This window comes from Sphaeramia orbicularis, chromosome 11 (assembly GCF_902148855.1).
Source record: "Sphaeramia orbicularis chromosome 11, fSphaOr1.1, whole genome shotgun sequence".
Taxonomy (NCBI): Eukaryota; Metazoa; Chordata; class Actinopteri; order Kurtiformes; family Apogonidae; genus Sphaeramia; species Sphaeramia orbicularis.
Window position 1 is genome coordinate 45,195,366 of NC_043967.1, and position 25,183 is coordinate 45,220,548.

The following is a 25,183-nucleotide window of genomic DNA, read 5'->3' on the forward strand; positions in this document are numbered from 1 at the left end:
CATAAGGAACAAAATACAGACAGGCTCCTTCCCTCCACCATGTGACTTGGATATGCATGCTCACTGCTGTTCGTAATTTCTTATCATTGACACCCACCCCTCCACATCCACATATACACTTGTCAAATATGACACCTCTACCCACAAGAAGGAGACCAGGTTCCCGGCACTCATCTAGGCTGACTAAACTGTCCCACCTAGTTTATTTGTACGCTGCACTGAGAAGACCCTGCCTTAAACATAAAAACATGTAGTTCTCAGACAGGAAGGCCATTTACATCATCCTTTACATCTTTCTGTTGCTCTCCAGTCAGAGTAGAAGACCAAACCATGGACCACTTCCATGCTATGTGGGAGTCCCTGCTGTTTCAGTGGCTGCCAGGCAAGCAGCCTCTTCCCTCTCCCTTCAGAGCGTTTGGCTCCATAACCACGGGAGCCCATCTGATGTGGTCCCCCCATCTGACTAGCAGCTCTCTTCCCCGGGCCCAGACGGCTGGAGGGACAGAGCAGACGAAAGGGGCCGCAGATTGTTGTAGACCATTTACATGTAAATACAGAGACCAGGCCTGGGTCTGGGTTCAATATTGAAGGTGTCCGCTGCACTGAGGTCCCTCTGTGTGTGCATATATGAGCGGGTGTGCAAGCGCTGACAAGTGTATATGACTGTGTGTGAGTATGCGTGTTTGCATGTGCATGTGTGTTTTCATGTATGTGCATGGCATGATCCAGTACATCTAAATTATACAGCTGCCAAATTGCTGCAAATGTTTTAATACAAAGCATTCTGTGGTCTCTAATTATATCTAATGGCTGCTGGATGCATTTCTTCAGAGCAAAAATAGGACCCTTTTCAGTAATGATTTGGCACTATATCAATAAATGTAATATCTAATTACACAAAGCAATGACCAGAAAGGATAACATTTACTTAAACATGGCCAGTTGTCATGTAAATGAGGCTTTAAAAAGGAGCTACAGTAGCATTTTCTATTTGACAGAAAAAGATAAAAGGGGGCATCTGAGGGCCTTCTAGCACTGTGAATGTAGTTCCCACTCCCCAGAGTAGACTGAAGATGCCAAGGCAACATCCCTGTTTCACCGAGGGGTCAACCTTAAACCATTAATCATGTCTACATAACCTTCCTCCCACTAGCATATGCCTCTGGTTGGTAGACAGTAAGTCAGTTAGGGCTTTCCTCTGTGTTGCTCTAGAAGCCAGGAGAGAGAAGTGTTAAAACTCTACATTCTCACTTCTGACTCACTGATTTAACCACATTGAGGCAGGAGCAGCAGCAGAATACTCCTGTGGTGTAAATCTGTTTGTGTTCCCTGTCCAAAAGAAAAAAAAAAAAAAAAAAAAAAAAAATTAAAGGGTCCTCCTGAAATGCAGTTTCTGAGTCAGGGTTAGGAATGTGATAAAAGCCCAGCTTGTTTGGCAGTAATAGTGCTATGGGAAAGCACAGCGAACAGGGGTGAGCTGGGCTGTGCTGCACTGGGCTGCTGTGCTTTTGATGGCTGTGGTTGGTTTGTTGTTTGGTTGGTTCCTTGAAGAGCTCAGACGGACGACTGTCTCCCATCCTTATCCCAGCTCTCCTCAGTAAAGAGAGTTTTCCTGTCAGAGATGGCAGAGGCTTGATGCAGAGTCGATACAACTCCGCCACCCTCCCTTACACCTCACGTTCCAGGGAACACATATATCCAGTCTGCGCTGTCAAACTTTTAGCACCTACTATTTTGCTTTAGTCCCTTATGTCAATTCCTCTGGTGTTTCCAGAGAGGATGGCTGGAAGAAGAAGTGGGTCAACAAAGGTTGATGCTAAAATTGGGACCAGGGTGAGACCTGGGCCAATGGACTGCAATCCACTTTTGACGTTGTTGCTTTATGTTCTGCTTGTGATGACACAGTGTGTGAAAGTAGAAAAGGTAGTCATACTGTGCATGTGTCAAAATCAGTTGAGTGATCTGCTTAAGCAATACAAAGAGAGAGAGGAGTAGTTACATATCTGCTGCAGGCGCTTTCTTTGGAATCAGTCAAATCTGAAGGATTTAAGGTGCATTTAAAGGAGGCATTTTGGCACTGAATATTAGATGTTTTATGTTTAGTCTTATTGCAGAATCCCTTAATATATTATATTTGTTTGAGGTTTGTGCATAATGACAATTATAATGTCTAACGCATGTAAATAGGGCTGCAATAGTATGAGATTTTCTTAGTATTACAGATACTACATTATTAATATTATTGTTACAGTGACCCTTAACCCTTTCATGCATAGTGGTCACTACAGTAGACAGCTATTCTACAGCTGTTCTCTTGTATGTTCATGAATTTTATTGTTTTAGTTCCATATCAGCCAACACAGTGGACACCTATGCATCATCCCATACGTTGCAATTCATACCATTACTGTAACTTTGCTGTTCTTGATAAACCTGATCTGCACTAACATGTGTGAGTGTAAATCAGATGCTTGTTATTGTTATTAGACTGTATTTTTTTTTTTTGCATATTATCCATGAAGTGAGTATTAACTAATATTAGAGTATGTTAAAATGTGAAAAACACCAGACTAACAGCATTTAAAAAAAAAAAAAATCATAGTTTTCACTCAGTATATCAGTAAATACATGTTTCTTTGCTTCAAAAATTAAATGCATGGTGTCCAACTGAGTGGATATTTTTGCAACTCCATGAAAAATAGTTTCATAAAAAAAATTTCAGTCGCATTGGTTTTTTCATGCCTAAAGAGGAATAAAAACACTCAGGAAAAATAACTTGATTAGGGTCAAAACACTGTATTCAAAATCTCTCTGACGGGACATTTTAGAGATAATTTGACCCATATTTTTACTTTTAAATTCATTTTTGCTTTAGTTGGACCATAAGGGATCATCCAAAACAAGGAACTACTTTATATTGAAATAAATGTTGGAATGGCAATCAATTAAAGTTCGCTCTCTGATGGGACATTACTGTGTTTTAACCCATTAAGGTTCTCATAATTCATGCATGAAAGGGTTAATGTAATGGAAACAAATATGTTCTTCTGAGTTTGTGTGTTCAGTTTTGGTTGGCTTTATCAAAACCGAAATCTATTTTTATATAAGTTATGTGTGAAAAAAAAAGTCTCCCATGTGAAAATAAACAATAAGAATGCTGTACATCATCCATTTAAACAGAATAAATTAGAAAGTGTCTAACAGGACAGTCTAACAGATAGGATTCCTCATCTAATTGTATTTTCTCCAAAATACAAATGCACACTATATTATAACTGTCTATTTTCAGACCACAGTATACAGCTGCAGTCAAGCAAATAAAACCACATGCATGTCCCTTCAGGGTCAATGCAAAAGCTAAACATCACTGATTTAGACATAGAACAGTTTGTTTGTAGTATAGCAGAAGGTGCAGATAATTTTCTTTGTGACAGAGGATAAAAGTCAGATCAGACCAGTACAAATGCCTGAAACTCACACTGCTCCATACTGTACATCCGCCACTGCTCCCACAGGACCTGGGTGACACTTTCTATAATGCAGTAATCCAAAAATCATGTTATCAAGCCTCGGGGAATCAAATACAGTGAGTGCAGCTTCAATCCTATTTGTCTGAATGCAGTCGGTATGCTATACCTTATTTTCGTAAGATTTGTCTTAACACAGTGGATTATCATTACCCACCGAAAACCTCTGCATTTCAACAATACTGGGCTCCCGTATCCCCCAGATGCATTTACACAGTAATCCACTGCTCCTTCCATGGGTCAGATGTACAAAATATGCACACCACCACACATACACACACACACACACACACACGCACAAGCTGACAATGAGCCTTATCTGATGATATGACGCAAAGTAGCATCTGATGGTTTTATGCAACCTGACGGATTTTAATGTATTTTGCAGAATTCTAACATGCTGCATATATGGAGAGAATTCCCACGAGTATTACTCTGACTGGTTGGAGACGGGAGATTCCCATTTCATGATAATTTACTCTCCTGGAATGACATCTAAAAAAGCACACATGACATCCTGTATGAATATATTTTACATACTCTGATGTTTGCTTTAAAAAAAACATGGTGGCAAAAAAATGTGAAGGTTTTCTTTTATACGAACACATTTGGTCTTTGTTATTTAAAAGCCAAAACATGCTGCTGTTTAAATCACAAAGGAAAAAGTGGAGACAAGAAATAATGAAGACTGGAAGTAATTGATGAAAGCAATATGTACCCAAATAGAAATTCATGAAGCCTGTCACCTGCGTATCTTTGAAGACAGCAGCATGTCTGTAACATAAGCTTTTCTTGCCCAAAGACTACTGCTTTGATTAAACGTTAGCAATCCACACACACTGGAAAATATACTGGGGGACATCTTTGATAAACTTGTGAAATAAATTCTTTCCAATAAAAATGTTCTTGAGCATGATGATTTGCGGAGGAACGCAGAACTGGCATGGTGCACATTGCACTCCGTTCTTTTCCCAGCACCCCTCCCTCCAGGGGTCTCGGTGGCGAGGATCTCTAATGAGACTTGCGTTATTAATCCTTGCAATGGGGTACATGAATTCACTCCCGAGCAAAGGCTTCAGCAGCCACCTTGGCCCATAAAACCTGGAATGTATTCCTTTCATGTGCTCTGTTGATGATCTACTCTGACAACAATATGGTAAGACTTCCCTTCCCCTGTCGTGCGGGCCCTGGCCTGGGGCCAAAGAGGGTCATCTCAGACACACTTGGACTTTTATAGGTGGTCAAGGAACATGCTGACAGGTCACAAGTGGGAGCTCCTTTATGAGTAAGACCTAAACATCCACCTCATTTGGAATTAGTTTATTTATAGGGGCCCTGTAAATCACCTTTATTTTGTTTTCTAGCTTTAAAATGGTAACCGATGGTTTGGAGTCATTTTGAACAACCAACGTACCTCAGGCCATGGCCATTAAAAGGGCAGCATTGTGTTTTTACTATTTGTTTTAGCAAGATTTTCTCTCCTTGGGATTGTAAATGTCTGTGAAACATGGCTATAAAGTCCAGTGATGAGTTGTGAAACAATTCCAATGAAGGCAATTTCAATTATATTCTCATGAATGTTGGTCAAACATCAAAAAGGCCAGATCAGTGCAGGTTTAAAGGAAGCTAAAATTTCCTTAGTGATAGCAATTCTGTCCTTAACACTTCTAATCAGGAAATTACTGTTCAGTAGCAATATGGCTGGAATATAGTAATGAGGTGTTGACAGTTAAAGGGTGAAGTGCACCACGAATCCAGACTCAGCTTCATTTCAACTATGGATTTTTCTGGAAACATCCCTGCATAGTCCAGAGAACAGCACCGACCATGTGTTTGGAAAATACAACAAAGACAAATAGACATGGAACAATGTGTTTTTTTCATAACTGTATTTTAGTTATTTTGTAGTAAGCGCCCAAACACTCCCCTTTGCATCCTTTGTGCATCACAGCAAGTTGAAAATTACAAGTCTGTCTAAAATGTAATTTTCTCTCCTTGGGATTGTAAATGTCTGTGAAACATGGCTATAAAGTCCAGTGATGAGTTGTAAACAATTCCAATGAAGGCAATTTCAATTATATTCTCGTGAATGCTGGTCAAACATCAAAAAGGCCAGATCAGTGCAGGTTTAATGGAAGCTAAAATTTCCTTAGCGATAGCAATTCTGTCCTTAACACTTATAATCAGATTACAGAAAATTACTGTTCAGTAGCAATACGGCTGGAATATACTAATGAGGTGTTGACAGTTAAAGGGTGAAGTGCACCACGAATCCAGACTCAGCTTCATTTCAACTATGGATTTTTCTGGAAACATCCCTGCATAGTCCAGAGAACAGCACCGGCCATGTGTTTGGAAATTACAACAAAGACAGACAGACATGGAACAATGTGTTTTTTCATAACTGTATTTGACTTATTTTGTTGTAAGTGCCCAAACACTCCCCTTTGCATCCTTTGTGCATCACAGCAAGTTGAAAATTACAAGTCTGTCTAAAATGTAATTGATGACTTCAAGCTGTTTCACAAAAGCTGAGATCTGCTTCTGTTTCCATTTTCTACGTTTCCCTGAGGTGTTTACTTGTTGCAAAAAGTGGGAAAAAGGTTAGATATTACAGGAAATTAGAATTCAACCCATAGGAATATGTTATGAATATGGTAAGTCGTTTGAAAAGTGCTCCATCTCAGTAGTCAGATGTTTGGTGTTTCCATCTCTGTGCAGTCTGGGAAGGGTCTAGGTCTTGATTGACAGATTGTGTGCTGTGCATGTAGCTCCGGTCCCCTGATGGCCCAATAGCCAGCTTTACTGTCCCATTTATGACACAAGCCAATCTGCCTCCAGCCGAGATTCTCCCTCAGCTTTTCACAGATTTGTATCCCCATTTTCCCCAAATTCATCTCACCCCCCACCCCTACCCCTACCCCACCCCCTACCCCCTCCAACTTACTTTAAGACTCACGCATGCACGTAACGACAGTCCGCACACACGCAGAGGCTGGTGCGTAAATGCGCACACAAGCACGAGCCGGGTTCACTGCGGTTGAAGCTGATGTAAAGTGAGATATGTGTGGAGGGAGGAAAAAAAAAAAAAAAGAAAAAACGTGAGAGTTAGCGGCCTGCTGAGGGCTTATTGGATACTTTCTCGCTGGAAAAATCAAACAAACCGCTGGAGCAAAGTCCTGTTTTTTTCCTCTAACCTGTCACTAGAGAGCGCTGTCCCCGTGTTACGTTTAAGAAACTCCTTTATCGTTAGACCGAGATGCAATTTTTTGTGCAACATGTTTCTTTGATTATTTCATCTCTCTCCCTTTCTCTCTCTCTCTCTTAGCGCGTGCAAGTGCGTGCGCGTTCAAGGCTCGCACACACTCTCTCACACACACACAGTCACGTCAACCTGAAATTACTTTGTGCGTAAAAATAAAAGTTAGGTTTAATTTTATCACTTTAGATTTAGATTTATTTTCCAAAATTACACGTAAAATTGCGTATTTATTGCGCATCCTCACCGGTATTCCAGGTTGTATTCTGTCAGTAGTACCAGACTAAAACTGCACCATCCTGTGCGTTATGGAAATTGAATATTTGCTGCAGTTTATGGTGCTGTTCACGCTTTTGTAGCATCTCCGTCCTCTTCAATGTTAATTTTAGTTGTTAAAAAAGAAAAAGGAACCCTCTCACTGCGCTTTCACAAAACACGTCTCCATCCAAACGTGCTGTGATTAAAATAAGTCACCTTCATCGTGTAGGCCTTAATTCCATAAACTAAAATAAATAAATAAAATAAAAAATACGGCGTGGATTAATATGTACAAAAATGCTTTTAATATTTTACCGCGTTCATTTATTGATTGTCAATTAATATAAATGTTGCTGAATAAATATATAAAACAGCAGGCCCATATATAGGCTTTTATAAGCTTAATGCGATTTTATATTAGTAATAAATGTTTATTAAAGGGCCAAGAAAAATAGTATCCTCCCATATATTAGGCTGGAGAAAAGTTTGATCAAAAACAGGAGGGGGAAAAAATCATTTTCAGGTAGGCTGCATATTTTTCAGACGGTTTTGACAGTCGATGGTTTTATTAGTCTCAAGAAAAAAAAATGAAAGGAAAAGAGGCGACGGAGGCCAACTGTAGGAAATAAGGTGCATATGGGAGTTTTTTTTTTTTTTTTTTTCAAAGTGCCGGAGTGTTTGGGTATGGAGGGATGGCTTCGGTGTTTGCTGCTCTTTACGGATCCGTGTTGTGGGGGTAAGTGAGTGGATGTAATCTAAGCAGACATCTGAATGGGTGTTGTGTTGTTGTGTTGTACAAAAAGTTTTGAGTGTGCGTGCGCGGTGGGGAGAACAAACTGGAAACCGGACTGACTTCGAAGAAGTAAAAAAAAAAAAAAAATCCAGATTGTTATCTAAGCATGTTAGAAATAATGTTTTGCTTCATTTCTACCACAATGTTCCAGTCATTTGTTTAGTTTATTGGAATATGATCTAAAAAAAAATGTAGAAGGCCCACTGGAGGAGATGGCTCCCTTGGATAAGTTTAGCGCGTGGATTTGCAGCGTTAAAAAAACAGAAAATCCGAAAAGACTGTATAGATTTTATCTTGGTATATTTCTTATTATACCAACCCTTTGTAATTGAATTAGAATAGTGCGACTATTGGCCGTGGAGAGGGCTGGTGCCCCCGCATGCTCTCCAAAAGCTCCTCCCCTAACGCACACAGTCAGTTGGGTGTGTGGAGAACTACATCTTATAAGAGCCGCTGAAATCTTATGTCCAGCCCAGAATCTGATCTGAAATCCGTAGGTGAGGAGAAGGCTTAACCTCCTTCCATCATTCGTCAGGGAGGGAGGCGTACAGACACAGAGACCACCAAGGCGCCGCCGGTTGCGTCTCCTCCTTGGCTGAGATTAAACTCACTGGACTCTTGCAACTCTTCTTATTTATTTGCAAAATCTAAACAATGCAGCTAGAGAACATCCTTCCCAGCGCCAGCATCAATTTGCCCAAGACCTTTTACAACCTTTCGTCGTCGGACAGCGCCAACAACAGCCCGAGGCCATCATCTCAACTTGAATACCAAGAAGTCGACCGGACCGAATCAGAGTCGAGCAGCGCCCCTAAGAAATACCTGAGCGGGGTTGGGAACGGGATGCTGGCGGAGGCGGAGGGGGACACTTTCAGCAAAACTGGGCCCGATGGGAGGAAAGGCTCCCCGGTGCTCGGTGAGGACGAGCTGACGAGCGGTCGGCGTTACAACATAGACGAACTTGGCTCTGACAGATACTTCATCTCATCGTCCCAAGCGAGTTCCGACATGGCGAGTCCCTGTTCCCTGTTCCCTTACGCAGGACAGACCGGCTCCGTGTACACCGGGACCAGCAGCTCCAGGTACCCTGCCTCTCTGCATTACGGATCAGTCCTGCCGCCCACGGGCTTCTCCTCCTCGTCCGTGTGCACCGGCCGGAGCCAGTTTAGCAGCGGAGGGTACCAGTTCAGCCAGGGGCCCGGCTGTTTATACCCCTCCTATCCCGGGACGGGGACTGGCATCGGGTCCATGTCTCTGCCGGGTTCTGCGGCCGGAGCCAGAGCTCAGGTCTATCTGTGCAACCGGCCTCTGTGGCTCAAATTTCACCGGCACCAAACCGAGATGATCATAACCAAACAGGGCAGGTAAGAAGATGCGCTGACAAGGACGCACGGCCTCATCTGAGGCGTGTGGTTTGAAGAATATGAAGTTCGTTTTTATATGTAGAATTCTATCATTCAGTCAACAAAAAACAGATTTATGTGGGGGGAAAAGAAACGTTTCCACATTTCTTTACGCGTGTGATTTTACGCACATGGTTCACATCTTCCCTGGGTTCTGCAAGTTTTCGTTTCGTTTCTAGTACATTAGAAAAATGCGCAATTACGCACCAGCCGCATTATTTCCACCGGTAAAAATATTTAGTAATTATATTATATTAGTGGCGCATGTTGACAACCAGATATTCTCCCAAAAAAAAACAAAAAAAACAAACAACTATCTGTTTTAATATTCGTTTTTTTCTGCTTTTCTGAACACCGCTGTTAATTGTGTGTGTTTTCCTTTTCCAGGCGGATGTTCCCATTCCTCAGTTTCAACATCACTGGACTCAACCTCACGGCCCATTACAACGTCTTTGTAGAAATTGTTTTGGCTGACCCGAATCACTGGCGCTTTCAAGGAGGGAAGTGGGTCACTTGTGGAAAAGCAGACAACAATATGCAAGGTGAGTCAGAGAAATGACACAACTGTGTGTGCAACGGCACATCTGAGTTTGTGTTTTTAAAAATTAAAGGAATTTAATAACACGAGTGCAGAAACAACAGGGGTTTTAATGATGACGACTGAAGACATGAGAAGGAATTTTTCGATGTGAATATCACAAATAAGATTTTTTTTGTTTACATTTTTTTTTTATTAATTCGAGTTTTTAGTTGAATTGTGAAATCTTATTTGCATTTTTGTGTTGCATTTTTAGTGCTAAAAAACAAACAAACAAACAAAAAAAAAACTCCACCTATTAAGTAAAATTTGAAAGCGTGAAATCATCTCGGGAAACTGAAACAACTGGTGTTAAAGAGATATAAATTACTTTGATACGAATTTTATTATTTTAAATCATTATTTTAAAAGAAAAATAAATGGAAAAAATGAAAATAACTATTTGAGTAATTTTTTTTTTTTAAATTTTATCACAGAAATTTAAAAAAATGCCTCAGACCCTCACTATCTAATTCACTATCATTTGTTAGTCTTAAATAATGTCCTTTGCATTTGCATTTTGATTATAATTTCCTCAACTTTTTAATAAGATGAAACTCTTGTTAAATAATGTCAGCTAGGGGAATAACAATTTCAAGAACTTTGTTGAGATTTCAGATGTGCATGCTTAGATATAACAGAGCCCCCCTTTGCTTATGAATTTCTGTGTTATCATTATTAATAATGACATTATTTTTATGTTATAGGTAATAAAATGTATGTTCATCCTGAATCTCCAAACACTGGTGCTCATTGGATGAGGCAAGAAATCTCTTTTGGAAAATTGAAGCTGACCAACAATAAAGGAGCCAACAACAATAACACACAGGTCAGATCTGATGTCAGTGTGGTGTTTCTTAAATGTATAGTTGTTTTTAATGGTTTCCTTTTTAGTGACATTGTATGAAAATGATTATTTGGAACATAAATAACTGACATTAAAAGATGGTTTGCATTTATTAGACAATATCCAATAACAGAAGTTGGTGTGTGCAGCTTGTGTTTTTGCAGCCGTGCACTCACTGTTTATTTCCTTTTTGCAGATGATAGTTTTGCAGTCTCTTCATAAATACCAACCGCGACTTCACATTGTGGAGGTGACAGAAGATGGAGTCGAGGACATGAGCAACGAGGCCAGAACTCAAACCTTCACTTTTCCTGAGAACCAGTTTATAGCCGTCACCGCTTACCAGAACACAGATGTAAGCGTTTGTCATTTACAGTTGATTTTTATGCAACAGAATGCATCATTTTTCTTTACTTTTTCTGTGTAATACAACTAACCCACTTCAGATGCAAATGATTAACGCATATTTCTTATGTCCATTTTTTCTTTTTCTTTTCAGATCACACAACTGAAGATAGATCACAACCCATTTGCAAAAGGCTTCCGGGACAATTATGACTCGTACGTGTCCTCACTTCAAACACTATTTTTCTTCATGCGGTACATCACTCTCGGGCTTTGGGCTTGTGTCTAATTCTTTCTGTGATTTTTTCTCACCTTTCCAACAGGATGTACACAGCTCCAGAAAGTGACAGGTTGACTCCATCCCCTACAGACTCTCCTCGCTCCACCCAAATTGTGCCCGGGGCCCGTTACGCCATGCAACCCTTTTTTCAGGACCAGTTTGTCAACAACCTGCCTCAGAACCGCTTCTACGCCAGTGAACGGGCTGTTCCTCAGACCAACAGCCTTCTGTCGCCGCAGAGCGAGGATGCCAGCTCAGCCGCCTCTGCCCAGCGCTGGTTTGTCCCCCCAGTCCAGCAGCCAGGCACAAACAAGCTGGATCTGTCCTATGAGAATGACTATTCCACCAGTAGCCTGCTGTCCTACGGCATCAAGCCCCTGTCCCTGCAGACGTCCCACGCCCTCAGCTACTACCCAGACTCGGCTTTTGCGTCCATGGCTGCAGGGTGGGGCACCAGAAGCACTTATCAGCGCAAGATGACCACAGGCCTGCCCTGGTCCCCCCGTCCCAGCCCTCCAGCCTTTCCGGAGGACCAGCTGGGGGCTACTAAAGACAAGCTCCTGGAAGAAACTGCTCCCCCGGCTTCTACCTGGATCGAGACATCCCACTCGCTGAAATCAGTGGACTCTACCGATTCAGGTGTTTACTCCATGGTCTGCAAGAGGCGTAGGATGTCCCCCGGGGGCTCAAGCACAGAGAACTCCCCAACCATCAAGTGTGAGGACTTGACTACGGAGGAGTACAACAAGGACAACCCAAAAGGCATGGGTTATTATGCATTCTACACAAGCCCCTAAGACTGTATTTATTAAAACTAAATATAAATCTTTTGTTTATTACTGAGTGCTCTCCATTCCTTGTTAATGTCTTTTTTCTCTTTTCTCTAAAGGTGCCAAAGCTTAGTGTTCCCCCAAGCAAGCTGCACAAGGTTATTTTCCCAGGCCAGCCCCTCTCACATACCTGAGCAGAAACATGCATAGTGATTGTTGTTTTTGAAAAAAAAAAAAGAAAAAAAAGAAAAAAAAGCATGTCCCTTTTTAAAATTTCTTTCACAATATTTTATTTTATTTTTTTTTACAAATGTGATTTTTTTTAAAAAATTTTTTCCTCCTTCCTGCGTATTTAAGTCATTTTTGTTGTACAGTATTCGTGCACTTTAGAATGTGATGTATCTTGTACAAATTGTCTTCATGGAGGTGTTATTAAATGGGTAATAAAAACAGCTTTTCGTAAGCATTGTCCAAATGTTCTTCCCTGTTTTATTGATATAACATGGACGGTTCTCAGACTAATTCACCTTAATTAGCTTTAACTTGAACATGCAGCAAAATGTACAGTGAGTGTTGCAGGGACAGAAAAGACATCTCAAGGCACAATGTAAAGTCTGACTTGTAGATTTTAAAATGGCGCTTTATAATAAGAGTGCATTTGTGTCCTGCAACAAATACTTCAAGACATTAATATTGCAATGTGAATCTAACATTAAAATTATTTGGGAGGTAGTTTGCATCAGCAGTAAATCATAAATAACCAGTTTAATGGAGTTTTGCAGCTCAGCCTCAACTGTTCATTTATCAGGGATCAATTGTTATTTTGGTTTTTATTATTTTTTACATGCACAGCACCACTCATGCAGATATTATAAATATAAATGGGTCAGTAAACAAGACCAGTGTGTAGGAAATGACCACTTACTGTGTTAAATTATGCATTTTCATGTTTTTCGCCCTTGGAGACTGAAAGAATTTCAGCTCTTGTCACAACGGAGCTGAGCAATCCCTTTAAAAACTACAAATATGTGTTACAAGGTATCATCATAGCTCACAATTCAAGTGAGCAAAGTGTGATTTAAACATGATATTTACATGTCTTACATGACATGGCTCGCAACATAAATCCAATTAGGTGCAAAGCGCACAAAAGCACCTATTCCTTCTGTTGTTGCCATGGTGTTTTCACACATTTTATAATTTACCTAAGTAATGCGTCTGACTTCTCATGTGCATCGTGTGTTCTTAGAGGATATGAAAGCAGACCAAGTAGAAAATTATTAGCCATCCAACTGAGGTCAATGTACAGTTTAACAGCTCTATTTATACTGTACATCGTTGGCCTCTCCAAAAGTAGATCAGTGGAAACCAGCAGAAATAAAATCCATGAAAAGAGAAGTCATAATATTCACATAGAGACTACTTGGCTCATGTTCTCAGCACCTGTTTTCTTCAGTGAAAATACTTCAAATCCTCCCCCATAAGGACCCCAATTTGAATTGATTTACATACTCGTATTCTAATTAATTCTGTTGTCAGACTCCTTGAGAAAGTGAGGAGTCTGACTAACTCCAATTAACACCTCCTAACAAGGTAGAGTGCTTGATTGCCCTGGCCTCTCAGGAAAGCTGTAAGAAAAAGACTCTGGGGGTGGAGGGGTGGTGGTGGTGGTGGTGGGGGGTTCAAGCTTGGAGAAGAAAAATGTTTGCACTTGTGTGTGTCAGCAAATTGTATTTCAGAGCATCTGATGATTGTTTCCGTGCCTGTTTCGTGTTGTTTTGACCTTTTCTCATTAGTAGCTGTGAAGAGGAGAGTAGAAATCATGACCAGACAACAACAACAGGCATTAGAGAGAGAGAGAGAGTTGTAGAGACACGACAGCAATCAGAAACTGATCACTGTAAAGACAGTTTGACTAATTTGACAAGGAAAACCATGAAAAATACCGAGCAAGAAATGCAAAGAGGAAGTCTTGATAAGACAGAACCATTTTTGAGGCATCTTTTAAATGTATTTTTCTCTCAATCTAACCGTTAAATATTTCGTCACCATTTATTATAATATTACCCTTTGCATTTTTTTGAGAAAATGAACTATTTTTGTAAAATTAAGTTACATACCATGGGGATGTCCATAGATGTTCAGTGTAAATTCAAAGGTTAATACATCAAAAAAGAGGAGATTGAAGAAAATGTAGCTTTTTTGGCAAATTATATCATCTGAATGTGAAAAGAAGTGTCTACAACAACTGTCATTTGTCAAACTATGGAGTTTTATTGGTTTTGCAGAAGATGACGGTGTTTCCATGTAAAGACACATCTGATACCACTGAAAAGCTGATAAACTGTATGTTATCTGAATTATTTCACTGTACTGATAGGATTCATGATTGAAGAGTTATTAAACATTTTAGATCAGTAGGTGCTTTTGGTCACTGGCAGCTGTTTAGGTCTTTGAGGGTTTTCAGGTGTAAAAATGGGCAATTCCCATTTGAAAAACTACTTTATTTATTTATTTATTTAACCAGGTAAGTTAGTTGAGAACTGATTCTCATTTACAATAACGACCTGGCCAAGAGGCAGCACACAAACAGAATAAAGATAAATTTCTAGTGATATGACGACACTTGTATAGATAACCTATGACCACATGACATGAGTAAAAGTACACAAATGCATTCTCCACTATTTTTCTCTGTCTGATGATGCTACAGCCAATATGTCAACCCTTTTATTACCTAAAATGCATTAAAGTGTCTCTGGAACTGGGCTCAAATGACAAATACAACATAATTCAAGAGCATACAGTATAAAGAGAATAACATTTCTTGATATAATACATATTAGAACATATGTACAGTAACTGCATAAGTCTCATATCTTTATCCAGGCTTTAAATCACTTTCTCTACAGTATTCTTGTAAATAACCTTTGATCATTAATAGTCTTTTTTTTTATAATTGAAAAAGAAGAAAGTATCGGGAATCCCTGACGATGTTAAAATCCAGCAACAAGTCAATAGATTGTGCCTTTGCAAAGCATTCATGCAAGAAGTACAGTAATCAATAGACACCTCCAAAGCATGCTTCCACAAATTCAGACCATGTTGACTTAAAGGAGATATGCACATTGGGATGGGTCGTGAAGAATTGACTGTTGCACTGCTGTTGTTGACATTGCTAACGACAGTTCAATCTAATTGACTGAGGTTTGTCGTGGGTGGAGGCAGAGGGGGGAACAAGCAGTGTGTGTTTAATTAATAGTGTATTAGACAAACTTAAGTTGTCCTTTTCTTACTTTCTGTTTTGTGTGTGAACAGTCGCGTGTCTGTGTCCTTCCCTCAGGCCGTCCATGTCGAGAGTTCATGTAAGAAAGGCCAAGGAGGCTACAGAGACATTGTACGCAAGGAGGCCTGACATCTAAACACAGATGAAGGCCTGGGGCACTTTCCTCACCTTAAGTCACACACTATTACTGCTCTCACTGACTAAATGCAGCCACAGGCAGGCGTGTGTCTGGGTCAAGATTTTGTAGACACCCCTTTTAAAGTATCCTACCGACAGGCAAGATGGAGACAGTGGCGATTATGTTTCCTCTTCACACTATATTTCCCCTTTTGATGTGTTGATAAATGTCACCTCCGTTAAATGATTATCACGCCAGTCAGCATTACACCAAAACTGCTCCTATGGGACAGTTTGAGTCTCGTGGCTGTTCTGTCTATTCATCCATGATCTAATTAACAGCCATTATTTTATTTAGTTATTTTTTTTACTATGGCTAAACATCTCAGACTTTGAATGTTTCAGATACTACTTCAAGGTCATATTAAATCTGAAATAACACTGGCATTTTATGTTCTCATGATCATGTGTATATTGGCACCAATATAATGTTATAGATTTGGAATGCACTAGAGCTGAGTGTTTTACAAAGGAAGACATTATATTTCATTGTTTAACACATCTTCCAAGCCTGTGATATTAATAATTGAGGTTGTTTGAGTGTTTCAGTTTCTACTTTAATAAAATGTAATTTTTTCTGGAGTTTGAACCAAGTAAGCTTGTTCCTTCACATCACATTTTGTCTGTGGTCAGTATCTCTGTGGCACCACAAACTTAATGTACAATGCTATGTTTTGACATTTTATTAAAAAAAAAAAAAAAAATGCAGGTCCTTTGAAATGGAAATTGCACTTGGCCATAATGTGATCTTGCTAATACCTGCACTTGCGTGTTTTGCATCAGTAACTAGGAGTCACAGGCACTGACAGTCCTAATTATCGTGACAAAGATCCCGTTTAGCAAACTTTTGGTGTTTGTGTGTACAACACGCTGTCTTATTTAGTTTCACTACCTCAATTGGAACTGGCTCATCATCAGTATTTGGGGGGTGGGCAGGCCACAGTACGAGTGTAATGCTCACAGGTCTGGTAGAGTGAGACCCTGGTGTGAGATGAGTCTCAAGTTAGCAGGGCCACAACTGTTTGGAGAAGGGCGTTGAGTGTTGGCAGAGAGCACAGAGGTGAGAGGAACTAGAGGCGTGGAACGGCCTTGTGTTGGTGCCCTCAGACCACATGTGCAGCATGCAGGCAGGGCCTTGAATCAGTGGTGCATGGGTAATGTTTGGGAGAGTATCCCGCAGCCAAGCTGCACTTAACAGCACATTGATTTCAGACCCTCGTTCCCTCTGGAGGGCAGTGGGACGCACCTCAACAGGACTGAACCCTCTCCTTTTACTCTTCCCACCTTCCCCTTCTGATCACCACCCCATTTACCATCTACACAAACCTACCCTCCCACCATTTACCCATCCCTGTGTCAATTTCGGTACACCATGCTGGTCACTGGCCTCCACCCCTCCCCTCCTCCGCTGTGTCCCAGAGGAGTTGAGCAGGATTCAGGGGCACTAAGGCTCCCACTAGACCCTGGTCTAGAGAGCAATGTTTGAGGAAGGGCATACAGAGGCAGCCGGGCAGAAAAGATCTGTGGTCAAAATCAATGCATTGGCACTTTGATGGAGCGCTCCAACAGATTTGGGAATTTCACATTCCCTTCTCTCTCTCTTGGCACCGTCAGAAGGCCTCACTGCTGGAGAGAGAAAAAAAAGCATTCACTAAACCTACTGGGAAAGGGGGACACTTAATTTCTGTTGCCTTGGACAAAACATGCCAGTCAATATTCATTTGGTGGCTTACACTGATGTTACACTTTCCGTTCCACCGCCTCTTTCTTTGTTCAGTTATTTGAACAATACATGCATAACCTTTGTACAAGTTGTAAAAGTTTAACAAAACTGGATGTCACTTTGAGGGAAGCAATCAGAAGCCTTCTTCAGCAAAGAGTTAAGTCAAACCACACTTTTACTTTTGCATTTTTTAAAGCCTCCAAAAAGAAAACTTTCTTTTTCATAATCACCACACCTTACAGTCTGCATCTCTTTATGTGAGTCCCAGCACAGGTGGATGCCAGTGTGGTGCTTCTTCCACTTGTCTAACTTCTGACTCATCTCCCAGCTGCATTATGCGGATGCATGTTTGAGGAGCTGTACACAGCACACTTCTTGTGCGCTAATGGGCTCTCAGCATCTTTAAGACTCAGGGTACAATTAAGAGGTGATAGTTTGATCTCCCACCTCAGAGTTCTATTTCTGAGCTGCCGCGTGATTATGCCTGAGGTTGATGGGCGGGTGAGGAATGGGCTCTATTTAAAGGAAGACACCTATGAGCTCTCCTGAAAGAGCATCCTACTTTCACTGTTTGCACCTGCATGATCTCTGTTCTTACTGTACTGTTACTTAAGGTGTTTAGTGACTGGCAGAGCTTTCTATTTTCAAGAATCTGCACAAATCCCTACACTTTTAGAAGAAAAGTTAACTTATAATGGCTCTCTGGTGTAGACTAATACAAGGAATTGCAAAGACCATGATTATTTCATCATGTAACCATAAAATGTAACTTCTTTACATCTATGTTTCTGGCAGAGACTTGAAAAACCTTTACATTTGACCTTTAATTGGAAGATTGCTCAGAAAAAAAAAAAAAAAATCAGCTGTATCGCTGTCAATTTGGCTGCATATTTTGTAAAAATGAAAGACAACATAAACAGCTCATAGACTTTTAAAAATAAATGAAAAGGATCAAGTAGTACATTTCTCACAGTCTGCTGCTGTGCAACAAGACTGGAGAGAAGTAATTGATACAGTGCTGCCATCTGCTGGTGGGAAATATTTATTACATGATGTGTAGACATGATCTTTATACTTTCAGTTATTTTGTGGTTATTTCCTGTAAATCTTTGCTCTGGTGTGGCCATCATCAGGTATTAACTGACATCTCTACAAATGAAAAGAGGCACAATCCTTCACCCAAAGAAGCAATCTTATTTATTTCAGATTATGTGGTATATAACAGCACATGGGTCAACATCTCAGCAACATATCCCATACTAAAAAACAAATCAGTCTGCATTCCGTGAATATTTGGCCACCACACTTAGATGCTCTGTAACCTTATGACCAGAAAAGCTACAATTGTTATTATGCTAATGTAAAGAACTAATCGCATCATAATGACATTATTCTGCCTTTGTATGGACTTTAGAAGGGGCAGAAGGGGGGTTAAAATACTATTCTAATATTTCATCTGTCACAGTGAAATTGAAAAAACAAAAACTTAATCAAAGTTTATGTATATAGCACTTTACAACATGAAGAATACCAAAGTGCTTTACATCTAAACGTATGATTAAATTATAAGATAGAAACAGTTTAGTCAAATACCATAAATATGCATAAAACAATAAGACACAACAAAAACTCATTTTGGTCCAATATGATCTCAAGTGGCCCAGACCAGTAAAATAACAGCATAATAACCTATAATTAATGTCAGCTCCTAATTTTTCTCTAGGTTTTACTGTGGAAAAAGTAAAATTGTTATGAAAATTTTTACATTTACAAATGATCCTTTAGTGGAATTTTAACAATTATGCCTCAGCTTACCATTTACACATGTGCATTACAACTTACAGATCACAGTGGATCTACAAAGACACAAAAACATTACATTGCACCTACTTTTGTTAAGACATTTCAGATTATTCATATTTTATAGGTTATTATTCTTATCCTTATTTTACTTGTTCAAATTAGGCTGTATAGAATAGAATAGAATGTCTTTATTGTCATATATATGTACAACAAAATTAAGAGAGACAACTCTCGTGGTGTGTGGGGCAAAACTGTTTAAAAGAAAAAAGTTTAAATATATATACATATAGTATGTGCTGGTTTTGACCTGTGGGCCACATGTTTGACACCTCTCAGTTAGCCCTTGTGTGGTGTTCAGATTTTTATTATTCACCCAGTGTACATGGGTGTGGTGGACCTGCTGCATGTGTGGGTTTGTAATTAAACTTAATCAAATAATTTTATGTTAAAATACACAACAGATGTTTATTTAATCCCAATTACAAGCAACATAAAAAGGATTTAATATTTGCCTTTGCTAGATCACATTTATGAATTAAAGTGCTACTAGTTTTTAGTTACATTTTATTTAAAAAAACAAAACAAACCCTAATATAATCAAGATATGAGATGAAAAAATTAATAAAAGAAATTAATTACTATTTTTCTTTTAAGAAATTATTAAAACGGATCCCACAGATCCAAACACCATACAAGGGTTAAATGATGCTCTGCAGTGCAAAGTATTCCAAAGTTATCGTCATATAAGGCTTGCGGAATCAGTGACGTCTTTTAAATCACTTCTTAAAACACATTTTTATAGACTTGCTTTTATGTGATGTCTGTCCCTTTTTAACTTTGAATTTTAATTTTTAAATTTGATCCTGTTTGATTATTAATTTGTTCATACATCTCTCTAGCTGTGTTGCTTCTGTTTTAGTGTTTTTACTTGCTTCGTGTATCCTGCTGTTGTGCCCTCTGTCAAAGCACTTTGTAAACTTTGTTTTTAAAGGTGCTATACAAATACAGTCATCATTATCATCATCATCATCATCATCATCACTACTACTACTACTACTACTACTACTACTACTACTACTACTACTACTACTACTACTACTACTACTACTACTACTACTACGACATGGGGAAGCAAAATTTACAATGAACATTTAGTTGTTTTTTTCTCAGCAGGCACTACGTCAATTGTTTTGAAACCAAACATATATTGATGTCATAATCATACCTAACACTATTATCCATACCTTTTCAGAAACTTTTGCCCATATGAGTAATCAGGAAAGCAAATGTCAAAGAGTGTGTGATTTGCTGAATGCACTCGTCACACCAAAGGAGATTTCAAAAACAGTTGGCGTGTCCATAAAGACTGTTTATAATGGAAAGAAGAGAATGACTATGAGCAAAACTATTACGAGAAAGTCTGGAAGATACTATTAAAGAAGAATGGGAGAAGTTGTCACCCGAATATTTGAGGAACACTTGCGCAAGTTTCAGGAAGCATGTGAAGGCAGTTATTGAGAAAGAAGGAGGACACATAGAATAAAAACATTTTCTATTATGTACATTTTCTTGTGGCATATAAATTCTCATGACTTTCAATAAACTAATTGGTCATACACTGTCTTTCAATCCCTGCCTCAAAATATTGTACATTTTTGCTTACCCACCCTGTATTATCATCATCATCATCATCATCATCATCATCATCATCATCATCAGATCTAATAAAATTCATAATCCATATTAGAATTTGTAAACAACATATTCTGATTTCAAATCCCTTTTTTTCCAGCTCAGTTTACATAGAAATCAGGCTGCTGAGGGAAGGTCAAGTCCAGGTTATGGAGGTTAAAGAAATGCCTCATACAAAAAAGCCCGCTTGGGACTGAGGGGCGACCAGGAAACAGCCTCCAGCCCTATTATGACGTTTCAAAATACGATTGGCTGAAAACGCCGGGTATTAAAAGCGCATTGGTAATCAATTACTGTCAATCATATTGGTGGGGGCGTGGCTTCGGGGCGTCGTTATGGAAAGCTGAGTGAGTCTTCATAGTTCAGCCAGCCCGGTCTCCGCCGCCGCGTAACGGGCAAAAAAAACCCCAAAAAACCTGAGCTAACGGTGGCCACAGGACCGGCGGCAGGTGAAATGGACGAACCCCTGGAACAAATGAGGCCACTCTTGAGAACAGTGAGTACCCCAGCCGGTCCAGTTTACCCGTTAGCCCGCCCACCGTTACATTGGTGAGCCTCTTTGTCCGTTTTTTCCTCATATTAGGAGAAGTACTGGTGGGGATGGATGCTTGGACTCACATCCGATGAGGCACCATCCGGCTACAGCTATTGTTAGCCGGCTTTCTAATTTTGACACGTGGCATGGGTATAAATCATAAAACAGGTTCCTTAAAAAGTCAGCGAACCCACTCATATAAATATATATTTTCCATAAACGTATTATTTCTGCCCGTTTCGCTCACCCCTTTTGTAATTTTCAGTTGGCTAATAAAGTAGCTATACACAAACAGTAAATATTCAGATACGGTAGTGAATGAACACAAAATGTAGCTCCTAAACTAACTGGAAATATTGCTGTCTTGAACTTGACATTAGAGCTAGTGTTTTGTAACTGCTCATAATCCCTTTGTCGCATTTTCTGTCACGTTTAACAGGTCCACGCTTCCGTTACTTGACCATATACGTCCAAAATAATCAGCTGATAAGATGTGCAGGTAGATTCAGAGCACAGAAATACAGCCTCATTTGCATCAAATCCGCCCAAAATAGAACAACCTTCTTTTGTGACATTTCCAAGTCAGGAAATGTTGCTAAATTTACAGTGAAAGCTCATGCAAGTAGACGATGGAAAAAAAGAAAGTGTGCTGACAGTAGTGTAATTTTCCCAGGCTGAGTTAAACAGGTTGTAGAGTCAGTACCAAACTCATGTCTGTGTCTCACCCCAGTTTTTGTGGGTGGGAGTAGAGTCACATCCTGTCTGCTGGGTGTAACTTTACAGTCACAGATGAGAACTCTGTTTCTTTTTTAGGCTGTGTTCAGGGTTGCCCACAGTGTTGTTTCATGTCAGTGAAGGTATTTGGACATACATGTGCATGCATGTGTTTGAGGAAACTTGACCCTGTTTACTGCCCCATAAGGGTTAGTGGAGAGCTGTGTGTTTGTCCCCCATGCACAGCAGTAGATGGATTTGATGTGCCACTGGGACAGTTTAGGAGGTTATTCAATCTTATTATGCCAAATAAAATTTGGCTTATTTAATTTTTGTCAGTCAAAATGCATATCCTGAGGATCACACTAGTGTCATGCTGCAGTTTGAGTGTTCAACCAGTGTATGCTTACTATTACACAATAATTAAAAACTCTCGCTAAAGATGTTAACCTGAGAGAAAAAAGCTCATATTTTTTTCAAATAATGATCTTAGCTCAGTATTTTTCAACCTTGGGGTCATAACCCCACATGGGGTCACTTGGAATTCAAATGGGGTCCCCAGAATTTTCTAGTAATTGATAAAAAAAAAAAAAAATTCTAATAAAAAATATTTTTTAGTGATTCAGTATGCTATAAGGTTATACAGTGGATAGCACTTGTGCCTCACAGCAAGAAGGGCCTGGGTTTGATTCCAACACCAGTTGATGGGGATGGGACCTTTCTGTGTGGAGTTTGCATGTTCTCCCTGTGTCTGTGTGGGTTCTCTCCGGGTACTCCAACTTCCTCACATCATCCAAAGATATCCACAGATAGGTGAATTGGTAAATCTAAATTGCCCATAGGTGTGAATGTGAGAGTGACAGTTTGTCTCTATATGTCAGCCCAGTGATGAACTGGTGACATGTCCAGGGTGTACCCCGCCTTCACCTATAAGTAGCTGGGATAGGCTCCAAGCGACCCCCGTGATCCTAGTGAGGATAAAGCGGGTTCAGAAGATGAATAAATGAATATAATTTAAACACCACACACTTTTCTTAATAAAACTCAAGTTCAAATAAAATGCAAGATATAATATCTGAGAGGGCATATCTTGATTGACCCCATCATGTGACTGAGTGCATTAGTATGCTTCAATCTGCCCGGACACAGCCGCAGTCAGAGGACCGGGCCAAGTAGAGAATGGAAAGATTTCTTTGCCTTCCTGGCCATGCTAAGACATCTCCAAGAGAAAGTGAGAAGCAGACACCAAAAAGGTGCATTATATACATTATATAGCCTAAAATTAACATTTGCTTGCAACATAGCAAACTATTACATGATCAAAAACAAATTAATTTTAGCAAAAAAAAAAAAAAGTCTTAGTTTTGAATGTCTGGGGTCGCCAGAAATTTGTGACGTTAAAAATGTGGTCATGAGCCAAAAAAAGGTTGGGAAACACTGTCTTAGCTTATTGGCATTGAGTGGTAGTTGTGGTCAGGATTTTGCCAGTATACAGAGTTTTACGTTAGTCTTGTGTAGGGAGTGAAATTACTCAACTATAAATTGAGTATTATCAGGTTATTTTCAAAGAGCAATGAGAGAACTGGAAAACAAATCTCCCAAAAGACCTTCCCATGGACCCTCTTATACTTTTACCACAGAACAATGTAAGATCTCTCATGTTTTGTTGATTGTACCAAAGCATGCAACATATAGTACTGTGCAAAAGTCCAAGGTCAACTTTAGGTGTGTTGGTTTAGTAAAGTTAAAATGACCACATGTGCATTTCTCAGTCTCACTTCTCAGGGAAGTATTTACAGCAGTAAAAACTAAACTTTCAGTTTCTGTATTAAGAGCCAATCTGCATATATGTGAAGTATGTTTACCAGTAAAAACAAAAGATTCAGGGCTTCTGTAAACCAAAGTGGAAACATTTAGTGTCACCTCCCTTTGCACTTAAGATGTCAGACAAGAGACATTTATTACATTCATTTTATGATGTTTTATACCAGGTTTCATTCAACACATGTCAAATGTTTCTAATTGTCGTCATGGGGTCAGGGGTCACTAAATAGTTAGTTTAACCTTTAGAACCCAGTTCAGTTTATGTGTCTTAAGGCTGTGCACATATTTCCTGTATTTTATTGTATTTGAAGTAAAGAGAATGAGAAATAAATATGTATGCTCATTTCAAGTCTACAAAGCAACAAAGATAAAGGTGGCTTAAGGCTTCTTCACACTACTTAGTCAATTAGTTTATTCATGTAAGTGTATACATAGTCATATCACATCTGCCCTCAGTTTGTGGAAGACTTAGATAAGTTAATAATACCTGCCCCAAATGATGTGAAAATACATAAACACACCCAATGTTCCTAAGTATAAAGCATGTGGAAAAGCTGGAACAGATGATAAAAAAGACTGAAAACCACAAAAGAAAATTTTCAAAAGAGGTCCACAAAAGTAAGCCGAGATGGGTGCTACGCCTAAAACTCTAAAACTTGCAGAGCAGCCACTTCCAGGTCTAAACACAACTCTGATGTCTATGGAAAACACTTGGTTTCTAACTATGACATCAGTTCAGTGCTGTAGAAAGGCTTTAAAACCTTAAACCATTTACCACATTAAGCCTTTTCTAAACTGCGAGACATGCTCGGTAAATCTGTGATCTCTAGCAATTAATTAAAATCAGGGAATTAAGTGACTAAGTATTTAAGCAACAGTTAAATTACCGTACAGTTATGGCTAGGGATTGACTGAGTACAAGGTCCAACACTGAGTATGGATCCAGTAGCAGTACTTGATTAATCTGTTTGTCTTTGTGTATTAGGGCTGCACGATATTGGCAAAACTTGCGATATGTGATTATGGGTGTACAGCATTGCAATAATGATGCTATTGTGATATTTCTCGTTCACCTAAAATACCAATTTCATCTACTAAGAAAAATGTTCCTTCACAATGTTAAAATGAGCCAATTGTTTGTATGCTGACTCAATTATTTATAATTTAAGACAAAATACTGCGCTACTACAATCAGTTACACAATTCTGTCGAAGAACCTGGTGATGCTGCTGCCTTAGACTTTCAGACACAAACATAGGCAAATATTTTGTCATTTTCTTCACATATAACAGTCAGAACACAGTATTCGAAATCTCTGACGGGACATTTTAGAGACAATTTGACAGATTAGTGTTGCTAAATGACCCACA

The 25,183-nt window shown here is 39.4% G+C and overlaps 1 protein-coding gene and 1 pseudogene across 2 annotated transcripts; both read left to right on the forward strand.

Moving 5' to 3' along the window:
* Positions 1 to 8,327: 8,327 nt before the first annotated feature.
* Positions 8,328 to 12,513, forward strand: eomesa (eomesodermin homolog a). Of its 2 annotated transcripts, XM_030146548.1 has the most exons (7): positions 8,328 to 9,201; positions 9,628 to 9,782; positions 10,525 to 10,646; positions 10,861 to 11,019; positions 11,164 to 11,225; positions 11,333 to 12,051; positions 12,179 to 12,513. In XM_030146548.1, the coding sequence occupies exons 1-7, from the start codon at positions 8,492 to 8,494 to the stop codon at positions 12,190 to 12,192; spliced, it is 1,941 nt and encodes a 646-aa protein (XP_030002408.1). In that variant the 5' UTR covers positions 8,328 to 8,491; the 3' UTR covers positions 12,193 to 12,513. The 2 variants fall into 2 exon arrangements, with proteins under 2 accessions (XP_030002408.1, XP_030002407.1); XM_030146547.1 differs by having other exon boundaries at positions 11,333 to 12,513.
* An 8,591-nt stretch (positions 12,514 to 21,104) lies between these two features.
* The window catches only part of LOC115428489 (sodium bicarbonate cotransporter 3-like), a 51,684-nt pseudogene continuing 47,605 nt past the window's right edge, over positions 21,105 to 25,183 (forward strand).

Coding starts and splice junctions, on each gene's coding strand:
- eomesa (XM_030146547.1), top strand. CDS start 8,492: ATGCAGCTAGAGAACATCCTTCCCAGCGCCAGCATCAATTTGCCCAAG. Junction 9,783..10,524: donor AGCAGACAACAATATGCAAG/GTGAGTCAGAGA, acceptor TTTATGTTATAG/GTAATAAAATGTATGTTCAT. Junction 11,226..11,332: donor TTCCGGGACAATTATGACTC/GTACGTGTCCTC, acceptor CCTTTCCAACAG/GATGTACACAGCTCCAGAAA.